The sequence below is a fragment of the Mustela nigripes genome, chromosome 1 (assembly GCF_022355385.1).
Source record: "Mustela nigripes isolate SB6536 chromosome 1, MUSNIG.SB6536, whole genome shotgun sequence".
In the NCBI taxonomy this organism is placed as follows: Eukaryota; Metazoa; Chordata; class Mammalia; order Carnivora; family Mustelidae; genus Mustela; species Mustela nigripes.
The window spans coordinates 43884803-43901987 of record NC_081557.1 but is presented as its reverse complement, the minus strand read 5'-3'; the positions used below and the strand labels follow the sequence as shown (position 1 = coordinate 43901987).

Below are 17185 nucleotides of genomic sequence, written 5' to 3'. Positions count from 1 at the left end.
ATATGTGTATATGTATATGTATGTGTATATATATTAATGTATAGACACATTATTATACATGTATATACATATACATATATAATGTATATACATATACATATATAATGTATATATATACACATTATATGTATTATATATAATACATATATATATAATCAGCTCACACATTGATTTCAATACCTCAGCTTGCATTCCCTTATTAAATCAACTCACACATATAGATAATATATATTTTATATATTATTATATTATTATTATATTATATATAATTATTATTATTATATATATTGATTTAATACAGAAGTAACAATCATATAACATGGAGGATGCTAGGAGAAGGAAAGGAAAAGTAAAGAGGGGGACATTGGAGGGGGAGAAAAACCATGAGACTGTGGATTCCAAGAAACAAACTGAGGGTTTTAGAGGGGAGAGGAGTGGGGGGAATGGGTGAGCCTGGTGGTGGGTGTTAAGGAGGGCATGAATTGCATGGAGCACTGCATGTTGTACATAAACAATGAATCTCGGAACACTCAGAAAAGACTAATGATGTATTTATGGTGACTAAACATAACACAATAAAAGTTAAAAAAAAACAACCTGAAAAACTATTTTCTGTAGAGGACAAGGGTAGTTCTCAGAATATGGTGGCTTTAGTAGCTTGTTAGTTTCTCACATGCTATTATTCGCCTAGCTGCTCCCACATAGCCATTGATAGTCTGGCATACAGCCAAAGACTGATGTTTTCATTTAAAAGTATATATCAGTATCTGTGTTTTCTTACCCTGTTGACTCCACCAATTCCATAATGAGGTCCGTTGCATAGTTTTTACATAACTCTAAGTGATCCATGGCCACTTTCCCAATGATCATTCTGATTATGTGATATATAACTTCCCTTTTGCTTAATAACAAGTGAAGAGGAAATGATAAACTGAGCTTCTGAATGGCCATGAAACAGCAGGATATCTAAAAGTAGTAGTCATTCAATTCCACTTGTGGGTAGTTAAATGAAGAAAATAAAAACACTAATTTGGAAAGATATATGTACCCTTATGTTCATTGCAGCATTATTTAGTCAAAATATGGAAACATGGAGCACTGGTTGTGGTGCAAAAACAATGAATACTGTTATGCTGAAAAGAAATTAAAAAAATAAAAAAAAATGGAAACAACCTAAGTGCCAATCAATAGATGAGTTTATAAAGAAGATGTAGTGTATGTATAAAATGGAATATTACTATGCCATAAAAAATGGAATCTTGCCATTTGCAATGACATGAATGGACCTACAGTATATTATGCCAAGTAAAATAAGTTAGACAAAAAAAGATAAGTACCATATGATTTTACCTATATGTGGAATTTAAGAAACAAAACAAATAAAATGAGAGAGAGACAGACTCATAAATACAGAGAAAAATCTAGTGATTGCCAAATGGAAGAGGGTAGGGGAGATGAAATTGGTGAAAGGGATAAAGAGGTACAAACATTCGGTTATAAAATCACTAAGTCATGAAGTGTAAAGTACAGCATAGGAATCTAGCCAACAATACTATAATAACTGTCAGGTGGCAGATGATATCTACATTTATTGTGGTGAGCATTATGTAATGTATATAAATATCAAATCATTATGTTGTACACCTGAAACTAATATAATATTGTATGTCAGCTATACTTCAATTAAAAAATATAAATGCTTACATTTACATCATAGCTTCTCAAAGAATCTGTAGTATAAGATCAGTTTTTTGTTTCCTTGTATAAGATCATGCTGATACATATAATCTGAAAATAATACAATTCACAACTGCCTAGTGAATCTATTATTGCATACATTTATTCTCCCATGCAGAATCATTCTGCACACAATGCATTCAATTCAGCAGGGACATCATGACACAGAATGACCAGCGCATACATTTATTCTCCCATGAAGAATCATTCTGCACACAATGCATTCAATTCAGCAGGGATATCATGACACAGAATGACCAGTGCTGGATACCCAGAACAAGCCAGGGACAGTGAAGCTGGAGCAGCCAGACCTGTGTGGCAAGCTTGATTTTTAAAAATTTTTTTTCAGCATAACAGAATTAATTCTTTTTGCACCACACCCAGTGCTCCATGCAATACGTGCAAGCTTGATTTTCATCAAGGTCTTCTCACTTTCTCTGGCTCCTGCCAAACTTCATCCATAATTACTTTGCTTATAGATGGTCATGAAGTGATAGCAGAACTCCAAGTTGAAATTTCTCTTGGTAAAAGATAAAAGGAGGTTTGGCTATTATCATCAACATTCTTCTATATGAAAAGAATCCCTACAAGAAGCTCTAGGGAAGATGGGGTGTGGCAATCAGGGGATATTTGTAAGTCTGGGAAATGAAGTACAAGTGGTACATGTCTGTGTCATAGGACTTCTGCCAGGAGAAAGAGACAATCATGGGGGTGGGGGAATGGACAGAACTTTGATGGCCCCCAGCTACATTTTTTTATGGCTCACAGGCTCTGCTGCCAGGCATGGAAATTGGTAGTGTTTCTACATGCCAATGAAGAGTTGGGTCAATTCCACTTAATACTTACAGGTAGAGATTTAGCTGAGGGTAGAGCACAACAGTGGATTTTCTTCCAAGGGAGGGGCAGTGCACACGCTGAACATCAGTGAGTATCCACAAGCATTACCAGTAGTGCTTTTGCCAAAACTGTGGTTATAGCAGTTCTTAAAAAAGCTAAAGGGGCCATTTAATCCCACAGAACAAGTTACATCTTCTGGGATTTCTTCTCATATGTCAGCCATCCTTTTCCACTTTCCAAAAAGGAGAACTTAATGGATACTGGCACAATCAAACCTGCAGAAGAGGGATGAGCAAGTCTGAGGAAGGAACGGCTGTGGTGTATTGGTGTCACAGACATTTCTGATAAGAGAGTTCTGATGTAGGCACATTGCTTCTTAATTCTCGTTCCTTCAACCCAACAATTGTTCTTGGAGAGAAGGTGTGTGTGGTATGGGAATGATGTATGTTGGACTATGAGATCCCACACATTATTGTCTAAGCCAGTAGCTCCCCCATGTGTAGTTGAATCGACTATAGCACTATTTTGGGACTCTACAGCAAAACAAAACAACCCCCCCCAAAAAAAAAAACAAAACAAGAAAGAGGGTTCCATGTTAGACTTTTAAGGTAAAAAAAATTGATTTTTTTTACAGGAAATTATAGAATTTAGAAGAATTTTTAGAAGAATTGTATTTAGAAGAGTTATTTAGAAGAATTGTAGAAACACTACCAATTTCCATTGATCCAGCATCTGTGGATGACTGTAGATGTTAGCATGGGATGAGGCTGACAAAGAGCAATGGAGTTTAGAACCAAAAGTACTATCTCTGGGTGAAAATGGATTAGTGAATCAGTAATGCAGTATAAATGAAGATCCTCTTTGATATATAAAAATATTCATATAAAATGATACATAAATATAATTTATATTATATGTAATGTGGTAGCAAAAAAGCTTTTATGAGGCGAGGCCACAGAGAAGAAACTTGAACAAGATACAGTTGACAAATTAAAAACATTCTAGATGCACAAGAGTACACGCATGACCCTTATTGATGTATCAGCCTAGAGATAGTTCAGAGAGAAAGCTATTAAAAATGTTGAATCAGTTTGGAATGTCTTCATTCCCAAAGCTGTACATCAATATAAAGATTCTTGCCTCTGAGAGGGTTTATCTTCCAAATACTTTCATCAGTGCCTCCTTCACATCCTTGTTTCTCAGGCTATAAATGAATGGGTTCATCATGGATGTTATGACTGAGTAGAACACAGAGATCACCTTATCCCCTTCACTTATTTTCTTGGAATTTGGACGCATGTAGGTAAATATTGTTGAGCCATAGAAGAAGACAACAACGATGAGATGAGAACCACAAGTAGAAAAGACCTTGATCCTCCCCTCTCCTGACTGTATCTGAATCACAGTGGAAATAATATTCCAATAGGAGAAAAGGATGAGGGAAAGAGGACCAAGGAGAATTACCACACCCATTGCAAAGATGGCAATCTCAGCTTTGTAGGTTTCTTCTGAAGCCAACTTCAGGAGTGCAGGAGGTTCACAAAAATAATGATTAATTATGTTCTGTCTGTGGTATGACAGACATAAAGTAAATGTTGTGTCTACCAGAGATACAAATGCTCCAGTGGCCCAGGACCCTATGCTCAGCTGTATACACACCCTCTGGGTCATGAGCATGGAGTAGTGAAGGGGCTTACAGACAGCCACATAGCGGTCATAGGACATCACTGCTAGGAGGGAACTTTCTGTACACCCAGCTACTAGGAAAAAAATCATCTGAATTGAACACCCAGCAAAGGAAATGGTTTTTCTCATTACTAGCAAATGGAATAACATCTGGGGGATGATTGTTGTAGAGAAACAGAGATCAGTAAATGACAAATTTTTAAGGAAGAAGTACATTGGTGTTTGAAGTCGAGAGTCGATATGAATTAGCATTATGATGAGAAGATTTCCCAACAGAGTTATCAGGTAGATGATGAGAAACACCACAAACAGGAGGATCTGTATCTGCCGATCTGAAGAAAGGCCCAGCAAGATAAATTCAGTCACATAGGTTTGGTTTTCTGTGCCCATTGATGTTTATTTCTGCCTAAACATTAGCATAACTAGGGCAATCAGAAGTTGACTATAATGGAAAATCAAATCCTGAAAGCAAAGATCTCATTGCAAGAACAAAAGTATTTGACTGAAAACATTCTTGGAAGCATTTAAGACACTTGATTTTCTAAAAATTCCAAACCTAATTCTTACTTAAACTATTTGAAAAAGGATGCCAACATACTATATGGATTTGAGAAAACATGACGAGTTCTGTCTTTAGTAAAAAGCCCAGGTTTTTCTTTTTCCTAGTTTATTTTCTCAGTCAGCAGATTTTGACTTTCATCAAGGAGCAGAAGCAATAATTATCTTTTCCTTTCTGTTTCCAAGGGATCCTTTGTCATCCTTCCTAGTAGGAAGGGAATTTTAAGAAACCATTTAGATCATGTAATAATCCACAGTCCTAGTACTTTTCTAAATTCTTTATGGTGTCAGAGAATCAAGGCTTGATGGCAATGTGGAAGATTAAGATATAATGCGCCCTCATCACTACTGAGCCAAGATGTTGGAGACAAGACCAGACTTGGGTAACACCACACACTATGGAACAAAGGACAACCCTTTGTGGAGATAAAATGGCACCATAATAGCTGTCTGCACAATGGCAGTGTCTTTTCTGGTGCAACTAGTGTTTGAGCTCATTCATGCTGCTGCTTGTTTCATAGAATCCAATGAGATGTGTAGGTGCATCAGTAGGAAATCAGGTTCTGGTCCAATGCTTTGTACTCAGGCAGAAATACTATTCAGTTTATATAGTACTGTACCTCAGGAACAAGCAAGGAATAACATGGCTGGATATAAACTAATAGAGAAGGAAATTAGAGAATGTAGCTGGGGACATGGGCAAATGGTTGGCACTTGTGGCTGGAGTCTTCTATCCCTGAGAGGGTTATGGTCAAATAATCTTCGACAAAGCAGAAAAAATATCTGGTGGCAAAAAGACAGTCTCTTCAATAAATGGTGCTGGGAGAACTGGATAGTGAATCCAATTGGCTATGTATAGAAGAATGAAACTCAACCATCATTCTCTCATACCATACATAGAGATAAACTCGACATGGATGTAAGACCTCAGTGTGAAGCAGGGATCTATCAAGATCCTAGAAGAGAACATAAGCAGTAATCTCTTTGACATTGGCCACAGCAACTTCTTTCAAGACACATCTCCAAAGGCAAAGGCAACAAAAGTGAAAGTGAACTTTTGGGACTTCATCAAGATCAAAAGCTTCTGCACAGAAAAGGAAATAAAACAAGGAAACTAAACAAAGAAGAAACCCAGGGAATGGGAGAGGATATTCAAAAATGACACTACAGGCAAAGGGCTGATATCCAAGATCTATAACGAACTCCTCAAACTCAGCACACACAAAACAGATAATCATGTAAAAGAAATGGGCAGAAGACATGAACAGACACATGAAAAAATGTTCATCATTACTATCCATCAGTGAAATTAAAATCAAAACCACATAGATATACCACCTTATACCAGTTTGAACAGCCAAAATCATCAACAGGACAGGAAGCAGCAAGTGTTGGAGAGGATGTGGAGGAATGGGAACCCTCTCAAACTGTTGGTAGGAATGCAAGTTAGTGCAGCCATTTTGGGAAACAGTGTGGAGAGTCCTCAAAAAATTAAAAAAGAGAGCTCCCCTATGACCCTGCAATCGCACTACTGGGAAATTACCCCAAAGATACAGATGTAGTGAAAAGAAAGGCCACATATACCTCAATCTTCATAACAGCAATGGTCACAATCACCAAACTGTGGCAAGAGCTGAGATGCATTGCAATGAATTTTTCAGTGGATTTTATTCCAAACTCGGGCTGTATTCTTGGATGAGTTAAATACTTTGGAACACCAAAGTGAAATGAACCTTATTCTGAGAGGTTCTTGAGAGATGAGGCCCTGAGAACTGATGCACCTGGGATGATCCCCAGGGTTCTCCTTGGCCACAGCTGACTCTATTATCTCTACACACAATGAGATACCATGGGACATTTTTTTTTCTTGTAGTCATATACAATACTGTGACTGTCTTTTAATTTCCAATCTTTCTTTAAGAGAAAAATATTCATATATTCTGGGCCTGAGAAGAATTCAAGAAACCAACCATACCATCCCTATTTTCTTGTTGGGAAGCAGAATCTAGAGTGTAAAGTACATGCAAGCATATCTGCACATTCTTTAATTTAAATCCAGAGAAAAGTGGAAATTTTCATACTCTTAGTATTTTTCTATTAAAATGAGTTTAAAATTATTGCTTATTTGAGGATCTGGTGGCCACTGTTAAGCAATTTTAGCTGGTCCTATAAAAAAACAGGTTTGAGAAAATCTTCGTAAAAATCAAGTATTTGATACAAGGACTTACGCATATTTTTCTGAGAGTTCTGGATTGAAATTACTCAATGTTATATGTTCCTGTCAATGTTTATTTCTTTTTATATGAAAAATATTGTAACTTTGTATATGCGTTAATAAATTTACGCCATTTACTTCTTTAATGTCAATACTAATATGATTATTATATTGTTCAACAATATTTATACATTTTATCACTCAAATATTTACATATTTCCTATTGTGTTTTTTATTTACTCCAAATTTTATTCCTTCTATTATAGATGTTCTACAAAAATGTTCTCTTCATCAAGATCAAAAGCTTCTGCACAGCAAAGGAAACAGTCGAAAAAACAAAGAGGAAACCCACGGAATGGGAGAAGATATTTGCAAATGACAGTACAGACAAAAGGTTGATATCCAGGATCTATAAAGAACTCCTCAAACTCAACACACACAAAACAGACAAGCATAACAAAATATGGGGAGAAGATAGGAACAGACACTTCTCCAGTAAAGACATACAAATGGTTATCAGACAAATGAAAAAATGTTCATCATCGCTAGCCTCAGGGAGATTCAAATCAAAACCACATTGAGATATCAACTTACACCAGTTAGAATGGACAAAATTAGCAAGACAGGAAACAACATGTGTTGGAGAGGATGTGGAGAAAGGGGAACACTCTTCCACTGTTGGTGGGAATGCAAGTTGGTGCAGCCTCTTTGGAGAAGAGTGTGGAGATTCCTCAAGAAATTAAAAAGAGAGCTTCCTTATGACCCTGCAATTGCACTATTGGGTATTTACCCCAAAGGTACAGATTTCGTGAAAAAGAGGGCCATCTGTACCCCAATGTTTATAGCAGCAATGGCCACAGTCGCCAAACTGTGGAAAGAACCAAGGTGCCACTCAACGGATGAATGGATAAGGAATATGTGGTCCATATACTCTATGGAGTATTATGCCTCCATCAGAAAGGATGAATACCCATTTGTAGCAACATGGACAGGACTGGAAGAGATTATTTGAAGTGAAATAAGTCAAGCAGAGAGAGCCAATTATCATATGGTTTCACTTATTTGTGAAGCATAACAAATAGCATGGAGGACAAGGGGAGATGGAGAGGAAAGGGAGTTGAGGGAAATTGAAAGGGGAGGAAAACCATGAGAAACTATGGACTCTGAAAAAGAACCAGAAGGTTTTGAAGGGGCGGGGGGTGGGAGGTTGGGGGAACCAGGTTGTGGGTATTGGAGAGGGCACGGATTGCATGGAGCACTGGGTGTGGTGCAAAAATAATGAATACTGTTATGCTGAAAATAAATAAAAAAATAAAATAGATCCTGGATATCAACCTTTTGTCTGTACTGTCATTTGCAAATATCTTCTCCCATTCCGTGGGTTGCCTCTTTGTTTTCTTAATTGTTTCCTTGGCTGTGCAGAAGCTTTTGATTTTGATGAAGTCCCAAAAGTTCATCTTCGCTTTAGTTTCCTTTGCCTTTGAAGACATATCTTGAAAGAAGTTGCTGTGGCTGATATTGAAGAGATTACTGCCTATGTTCTCCTCTAGGATTCTGATGGATTCCTGTCTCACGTTGAGGTCTTTTATCCATTTTGAGTTTATCTTTGTGTACGGTGTAAGAGAATGGTTGAGTTTCATTCTTCTACATATAGCTGCCCAGTTTTCCCAGCACCATTTATCGAAGAGACTTATTTGAAGAGTCTTTTTCCACTGTATATATTTTCTTGTTTTGTCGAAGATTATTTGACCATAGAGTTGAGGGTCCATATCTGGGATCTCTACTCTGTTCCACTGGTTTGTTTTTATGTCAGTACCATGTTGTCTTGGTGATCACAGCTTTGTAGTAAAGCTTGAAATCAGGTAACATGATGCCCCCATTTTATTTTTGTTTTTCAACATTTCCTTAGTGATTCGGCGTCTCTTCTGATTCTATACAAATTTTAGGATCATTTACTCCAGCTTTTTGAAGAACACCGGTGGAATTTTGATCGGAATAGCATTAAAAGTATAGATTGTTTTAGGCAGTATAGACATTTTAACAATGTTTATTCTTCCGATCCAAGAGCATGGAATGGTCTTCCATCTTTTTGTGTCTTCTTCCATTTCTTATCGTTGGAGATCTTAACAAGCCTCTCTCAGAAATAAACAGATCATCGAAGCAGAAAACCAATAAAGAAACAAGAGCATTGAGTGACACATTGGACCAGGTGGACCTCATAGATATATACAAAACATTCCTCCCTAAAACAACAGAATACTCATTCTTCTCAAGTGTACATGGAACCTTCTCCAGAATAGACCACATACTGGGTCACAAATCAGGACTCAACCAATACCAAAAGACTGAGATTATTCCCTGCATATTCTCAGATCACAATGCTTTGAAACTGGAGCTCAATCACAAGGAAAAGTTCAGAATGAACTCAAACACCTGGAAGCTAAAGACCACCTTGCTTAAGAATGCTTGGATCAACCAGGAGATCAAGGAAGAACTGAAATAATTCATAGAAACCAATGACAATGAAGACACTTCGGTCCAAAACCTATGGGATACAGCAAAGGCAGTCCTAAGGGGGAAATACATAGCCCACGCTTCCCTCAAAAAAATTGAAAAATCCAGAACACTGCAGCTGTCTCTACACCTTAAAGAGCTGGAGAATCAACAACAAATCAAACCAACTCCACACATCAGAAGGGAAATAATCAAGTTTAGAGCTGAGATCGATGAGGTAGAAACCAGAGATACAGTAGAACATATCAATGAAACTAGAAGCTGGTTTTTTTTTAAAGTATCAATAAGATCAATAAACCATTGGTGACACTAATCCAAAAGAAAAAAGAGAAAGCTCAAATACATAAAATTATGAATGAAAACGGAGAGATCACAATGAACACCAAGGAAGTAGAAACAATCAGCAGAAGTTATTATCAACAGTTATATGCCAATAAGCTAAGCAACCTAGATGAAATGGATGCATTCTTGGAAAACTATAAACTCCCAAAATTGAATCAGGAAGAAATTGACAACCTGAATACACCAATATCTACTAACGAGATTAAAGCAGTGATCAAGAACTCCAAAAAAACAAGAGCCCAGGACCTGATGGATTCCTGGGGAATTCTACCAAACTTTCAAAGAAGAAATAACACCTATTCTCCTGAAGCTGTTTCAAAAAATTGAAGCAGAAGGAAAACTTTCTGACTCTTTCTATGAAGCCAGCATTACCCTGATCCCCAAACCAGGCAAAGACCCTACCAAAAAGGAGAATTTCAGACTAATATCACTGATGAATATGGATGCTAAGATTCTCAACAAGATCCTAGCCAACAGGATCCAATAGCACATTAAAAAGATTATCCACCATGACGAGGTGGGATTCATCCCTGGGCTACAAGGATGGTTCAACATTCGCAAGTCAATCAATGTGATAGAACAAATTAATAAGAGAAGAGAGAAGAACCACATGGTCCTCTCAATTGATGTAGAAAAAGCATTTGACAAAATCCAGCGTCTGTTCCTGATTAAAACGCTTCAATGTATAGGGATAGAGGGAACATTCCTGAACCTCATCAAATCTATCTATGAAAGACCCACAGCAAATATCATCTTCAATGGAAAAAGCTTGCATCCTTCTCGTTGAGATCAGGAACAAGACAAGGATGCCCACTCTCACCACTCTTGTTCAACATAGTATTAGAAGTCCTAGCAACAGCAATCAGAAAACAAAGGGAAATAAAAGATATCCAAATTGGTAATGAAGAAGTCAAACTCTCTCTCTTTGCAGATGACATGATTCTTTATATGGAAAACCCAAAAGACTCCACCCCCAAACTATTAGAACTCACACAGCAATTCAGCAACGTGGCAGGATACAAAGTCAATGTGCAGAAATCAGTGGCTTTCTTATACACTAACAATGAAAATACAGAAAGGGAAATTAGAGAATCGATTCCATTTATGATAGCACCAAGAACCATAAGCTACCTGGGAATAAACCTACCAAAGAGGTAAAGGATCTGTACATGAAGAATTACAGAACACTCATGAAAGAAATTGAAGAAGACACAAAAAGATGGAAGACAATTCCATGCTCTTGATTTGGAAGAATAAACATTGTTAAAATGTCTGTACTGCCTAGAGCAATCTATACTTTTACTGCCATTCCCATCAAAATTCCACCTGTATTCTTTAAAGAGCTGGAGCAAATAATCCAAAAATTTGTATGGAATCAGAAGAAACCCTGAATCGCTAAGGAAATGTTTAAAAACAAAAATAAAATGGGGAGCATTATGTTACCTGATTTCAAGCTTTACTACAAAGCTATGATCACCAAGACAGCATGATATATTCAGTGGAAAAAGAAAGTCTCTTCAATAAATGGTGCTGGGAAAACTGGGCAGCTATATGTAGAAGAATGAAACTCGACCATTCTCGTACACAAAGATAAACTCAAAATGGATAAAAGACCTCAACGTGAGACAGGCATCCATCAGAATTCTAGAGGAGAACATAGGCAGTAATCTCTTCGATATCAGCCACAGCAACTTCTTTCAAGATATGTCTCCAAAGGCAAAGGAAACAAAAGCAAAGATGACGTTTTTGGACTTCATCAAAATCAAAAGCTTCTGCACAGCAAAGGAAACAGTGTTTATTGATTTTCTTCTTCGATGATCTATTTCTGAGAGAGGCATGTTAAGATCTCCAACAATTAGTGTATTCATATCAATATGACTGTTTATCTTGATTAACAGTTTTCTTATGTAATTGGCTGCTCCCATATTGGGAGCATAGATATTTACAATTGTTAGATCATCTTGGTGGATAGTCCCTTTAAGAATGATGTAGTGTCCTTCTGTATCTCTGACTACAGTCTTTAGTTTAAAATCTAATTTGTCTGATATGAGAATCGCTACCCCGGCCTTCTTTTGAGGCCCATTGGCATGAAAGACGTTTCTCCATCCCTTCACTTTCAGTCTGGGTGTATCTTTAGGTTCAAAATGGGTCTCTTGTAGACGACATATGGATGGGTCCTGTCATTTTATCCAGTCTGCAACCCTGTGTCATTTTATGGGCACATTTAGGCCATTCACATTGAGGGTGATTATTGATAGATATGTTTTTGTTGACATCGAGTTACATTTGAAGTCTTTCTTTCTGTAGACTGTCTCTATATTTCTTTCAATGCTATTCTTAGGATTTTTCCTCTTTTATAGAACCCCCCTTAATATTTCCTGCAGTGTCGGCTTGGTGGTTGCATAGTGTTTTAAGCCTTGCCGGTCCTGGAAACTCTTTATCTCTCCATCCATTTTGAATGTCAGTCTTGCTGGCTAAAGTATTCTTGGCTGCATGTTCTTCTCATTCAGTGTTCTGAATATATCTTGCCAGATCTTTCTGAATTTCCAGGTCTCTGTGGACAGGTCTGACTTTATTATGATGGACTTTCCTCTGTACGTAAGGAGCTTCTTTGTCCTGGCTGCTTTCAAGAGGTTCTGCCTACAATTATAATTCTTCATTCTTATTATTAGGTGTCTCGAGGACTTTCGAGAGTCTGTAATGTTAGGGGGAAATCTTTCGGCCTCTAGTACCTGAACGCTGGTTCCATTCACGAATTTGGAAAATTTTCATGAAGAACTTGTTCCGCTATATCTTCTAGACTTCTTTCTTTCTCCTCCCCTTCAGGGATTCCGATAATTCTGACATTGGAACATTTCATGGTATCATTTATTTTCCTGATTCTGTTTTTGTGGCTTCTAAGCTGTTTGTTCCAGTCTTCCTCCTGATCTTTTCTCTCTATCTGTTTGTCCTCCAGATCACTAATTCTATCTTCTGTCTCAGTTACTCTAGCGTTGAGAGAATTTAGATTAGATTGGAACTCATTGAGAGCATTGTGAAGCTCATCCCTGGTAGCTTTCAGCTCTTCCCTAATATTGAAAAAATGATCTCTGGTCGTTATCAGTTCGGCCCTAATCAATTCTGCTTGGTCACCCATGGCTTTCTCCAATCTAGCTATTGCTTGGATAATTGTTAGCCTGAATTCTCTTTCCGGCATATTGTCTATGTTGATAGCCATTAGCTCTGTTGCAGAAGGTCCATCTTCTGTATTTTTCTTCTGTTGGGCATTCCTCCTCCTAGTCATTTTGGTGGGAGATGGCTGAACGGGTGTAGCTGGGTGTATCGACTGTGGTGCAGTCAAGGTGCACCCTTGAATGCTTCTGAGCAATCAGGGTTCCCCACCCAAATGAGCGCAAAAAGAAAAGGGAAGAAAAAAAGAGAGAGGGAGAGAGACAGGAAAGAAACGTGAGATAAAATAGAAGGTTCAGCCCAAATGGTCCCCAAGGTAAGATTTATGAAGTATACAAACAGACGGAGACAAACAAAAAGACTGATAAAAGTATATGAGAAGAGAAAAAAAAATATATATGCAAATAAAGGAAGAACCTCGTCAAAAAGAACCCTGAGTGTAAGATTTATATACTATCAGGACAAACACAAAAAACACAGAAATACTGGTGGAAGAAAAAGATGGGAGAGTGGTTGTAAATTCTCAGTGGGTGAGGAAGGTTGTTTTGATTCTTCCTGGATGTATCTTGATATCTTTGTTAAAGGACTCAACTTTCCTAAGATAAGGGGGGATTAGGAATTGGTTTACCTATAGGGGTGGCATTGATTGGGGAAAGGGGATTACCTTGAAGTAATAACTCTATATGAATATTAGAAAATAAAAAGTAACTCTATATGAATATTAGAAAATAAAAATTTAAAAAAGGAATAAACTAAACTAAACTAAAATTTAAAAAAAAAGAAATGCAAAAGGAAAACACAGGGGTATGTATCAAAACGTTCAAGTTAGAAGGTTATGGAATTTGATATACTGGACATCTCACTGTGATGGTAAATAGGTTAAAAATTATCTATATAATAATAAAAAATTAACTATATAAAAAAATGAGCCAGAATAGTAGGATCGAATTAATAATAAAAATTGTCCTATGAAGTAGTGGTGGTTGTTCTCTTGTCGTCTTTTTTTTTTTTTTTTTCTTTTCTGGTTGGTTTTCTGGGGGAGGGGCCTGCCACGTGGGTTTTCAGTCCCTGAAGTTCTCTCAGCTAAGTCCTCCTGCCCCCCTCAAGGGGGTGGGCTCTGAAGAAACTGTTTTTTTCAGGCTTTTGTTCTCTGGAGGTTTTTATATTTGTTCACTTTTTTTTTTTTTTTTTCTCTCTTGCCTTGACCACTTTTGATGGTTTTAGGTTTAGAGGAAAGCAAGCTGCACCCTGACCTCCCTCTCAGAGAGAAGCCTCAGTCCAGCTGCAGAGCCCATATAAATCTCCCCTTGGCCGCTGGCAGAGCAGGTTCCCAGTCGCGGTCCCTGGGGACTCAGGATTTTTTGCTTGTACCCAAAACCTTGGCAGCAGCAGCTGTCTGGGCAGCTCCAGACTGCCAGAGAAGTTCCAAGCAGCGATCACACACTGAGATTTTCCCGCTGGCCTGGGCTGGGAGTGCCTGGTCTTTCTGGTCTGAGAGCACTCGGCTGGCATTTATGTGCACCTCTGTCAGGGGAGGGCGCGGGGCACTACTCAGACCCTGATGGCACAGCAGGGCACTTGCGTGGGAACTGCAAAAAGGCTATTCTTCTGTTGGCTGGCAAGGCTCCCAGCCCCTCACAGGAGCCTGGCGCCAAGCACTCTCAGGCGCGCTGGTGGTTCAGGGACCGAGACCTGGTTTCTCTGCTGCACTCTCTCTGGCTCTGCACCAGGGGTGGCTGTCCTGGGTCTGGGGACTTAAGCCCGGACCCTAACACCCCGATTCCCACAATCCCCCCCCCCCCCCAGTGATCCTTTGCTCTTTTTGAGTGCTTTCTACCAGACTCCCGAGTTAATGCTGGTCCCCAGGCACAGGGCACTCTCGTATTAGGATATTACTTTCCAATGGGTCGCCTCTGGTGGCTCCCTCCCCCTTTTGTTTATCTTCTGATATCAGTCCGACTTTCCCACTCCACTTTACCTGCCCACTGGCATCTTCTGCTCCAGTAGAGATCCAGACGTATATAATTCTGATGTCAGGCTGATTTCGTGGGTGATTGGAGATCTTTGGAAGGTAATCAGCTCACTTTAGGGTGCAGGTTGAACGGGTGCCTCCTCCTACTTCCCTGCCATCTTGTCTCCCCCATATTATATTATTTTTAAAAATTTTCTAGATTCAAAATCTTGAAAAGAATAGAAGAGGAAGAGGTTGAAGGAAGAGGATAAAGAGAATAAGAAGAGGAGGAGGTGGAGGAAAGAGGAGGTGAAGAAGGAGGAGGAGAAGAAGATGAAGAAGGTGGGAGGGAGAGGAGGAGCAGAAGGGAAAATGGGGGGGGGGAGAAAAAGAAGATCTTAATGAAAATAATAAAATATTACCAACACAGTTCAACATAGTGGATTTTTTCTAACATTTCCCATAATTTTGTATCCTCAGAAAGCAAACTCAGAAAAGAATCCCCAGACACATGAAGCAAACTGGTTATGCTAATAAGGGTTTTTCTAACTTAGCAATAAGAAAGAGTAAGTTCTTTGTTTCCTCCACCTCACTTACTTGACCCAGTTAATTCTATATTTTACTGCTACTTTCAACATCCCACTTTTGATACCAATTCATTATTTTTATAATGTGTTGTTTGTAAGCAAAATGAAACCCAACAGGCTTACAAAAAAGTGTTTATAAAAAGTGCTTATAAACCAAACTATGGAAAGATCCTAGATGTCCATCAACAGATGAATGGATAAAGAAGATGTGGTGTATATCTGTACAATGGAGTACTATGCAGCCATCAAAAGAAACAAAATCTTGCCATTTTCAATGACGTGGGTAGAACTAGAGGGTAGTATGCTGAGCGAAATAAATCAACCAGAGAAAGACAATTATCATATGATCTCTCTGATATGAGGAATTTGAGAGGCAGGGTTGGGGGTTGTGGGGAGCAATGAAGGAAGAAATGAAACGAGATGGAGTCAGGAAGAAGACAAACCATAAGAGACTCTTAATCTCATGAAACAAATTGAGGTTTACGGGGGGGGGGGGTAAGGATAGGTGGTTGGGTTATGGAAATTGGAGAGGGTATGTCCTATGGTGAGTGCTGTGAAATGTGTAAGCCTGATGATTCACAGACCTGTACTTCTGGGGGCAAATAACACTTTGTATGTTGATAAAATAAATAGAAGTGCTATTATGATGAGAAATTATAGTTTTTATTTTATTATTTTCAGCGTAACAGTATTCATTGTTTTTGCACCACACCCAGTGCTCCATGCAATCCGTGCCTTCTCTAATACCCACCACCTGGTTCCCCCAACCTCCCATCCCCCGCCCCTAAAATCCAGGCAGTGCTGGCCTCAGGTGAGGTTCTATCCAGACACTCAACATGCTTCTTTACAGCTTTCCACATAGTCCTTCTCATTGTCGCCCTCATCCTAAAGGTTATGAGAGCTACATGCTTTCTTTCCCACATCTAAGAATAAATATAGCTTCTTTGCAATAGGCAAAAATGTACTGAAATAAAGTCTAAGGTATCATAGAATCACATTCTCTACAGAAATATGGACCCACAAAACATCAGTGGATTTTGAGCAAAGGAAACAAGATATTAAAAACATAACTATCAAATACCTAATTCAGCTATATATTTCCTATTTTATTTTATAATACATGCCAAATTCTTATACAAAAATCTGATAAAGAGAACACACACAGTGAAAGAAATTTCACCTTCAAATAAGATGCAAAAATTACAAATAAAATAACAACAAATGATAAATGGAAGTAGATTAATGAGGGATATAGGATACCTACATAAAGTTTTATCAAGGAACATAGGTAGTTTTGAATATTAGGGATTAGAGGCATATGACATCTATTGAGGAATATAAAAGCACAAATGCATATTTCCAATTCTAATAATTGTTGGATACCTATTTTAGACCAACCTTTCCACCGAAAACAATTATAAACCCATGAGACAAAGATCTTGGAAAGAAGAAGCACAGTATGGTGGGGCTGACAGTCAGCATTATTTTTTCCCATAAGGCCTCTGTGGATTCAAAAGAAGGTTTGTCTCCATCCCAATCCCATACCCCTGGGGATAAAAATATATGTTTATAAAAAATAAAAAATTATAT

At 38.2% G+C, this 17185-nt stretch overlaps 1 protein-coding gene across 1 annotated transcript; it reads right to left on the bottom strand.

Moving 5' to 3' along the window:
• Window positions 1-3726: 3726 nt before the first annotated feature.
• On the bottom strand, window positions 3727-4650 carry LOC132011112 (olfactory receptor 2D3-like). The gene has a single exon (XM_059389277.1). It carries the CDS (start codon window positions 4648-4650, stop codon window positions 3727-3729), a length of 924 nt encoding a protein of 307 aa, XP_059245260.1.
• Between the last annotated feature and the right edge of the window lie 12535 nt (window positions 4651-17185).

Excerpts from the sequence above, each read along its gene's own strand:
- LOC132011112 (XM_059389277.1), bottom strand. The coding sequence starts at position 4,650 with ATGGGCACAGAAAACCAAACCTATGTGACTGAATTTATCTTGCTGGGC.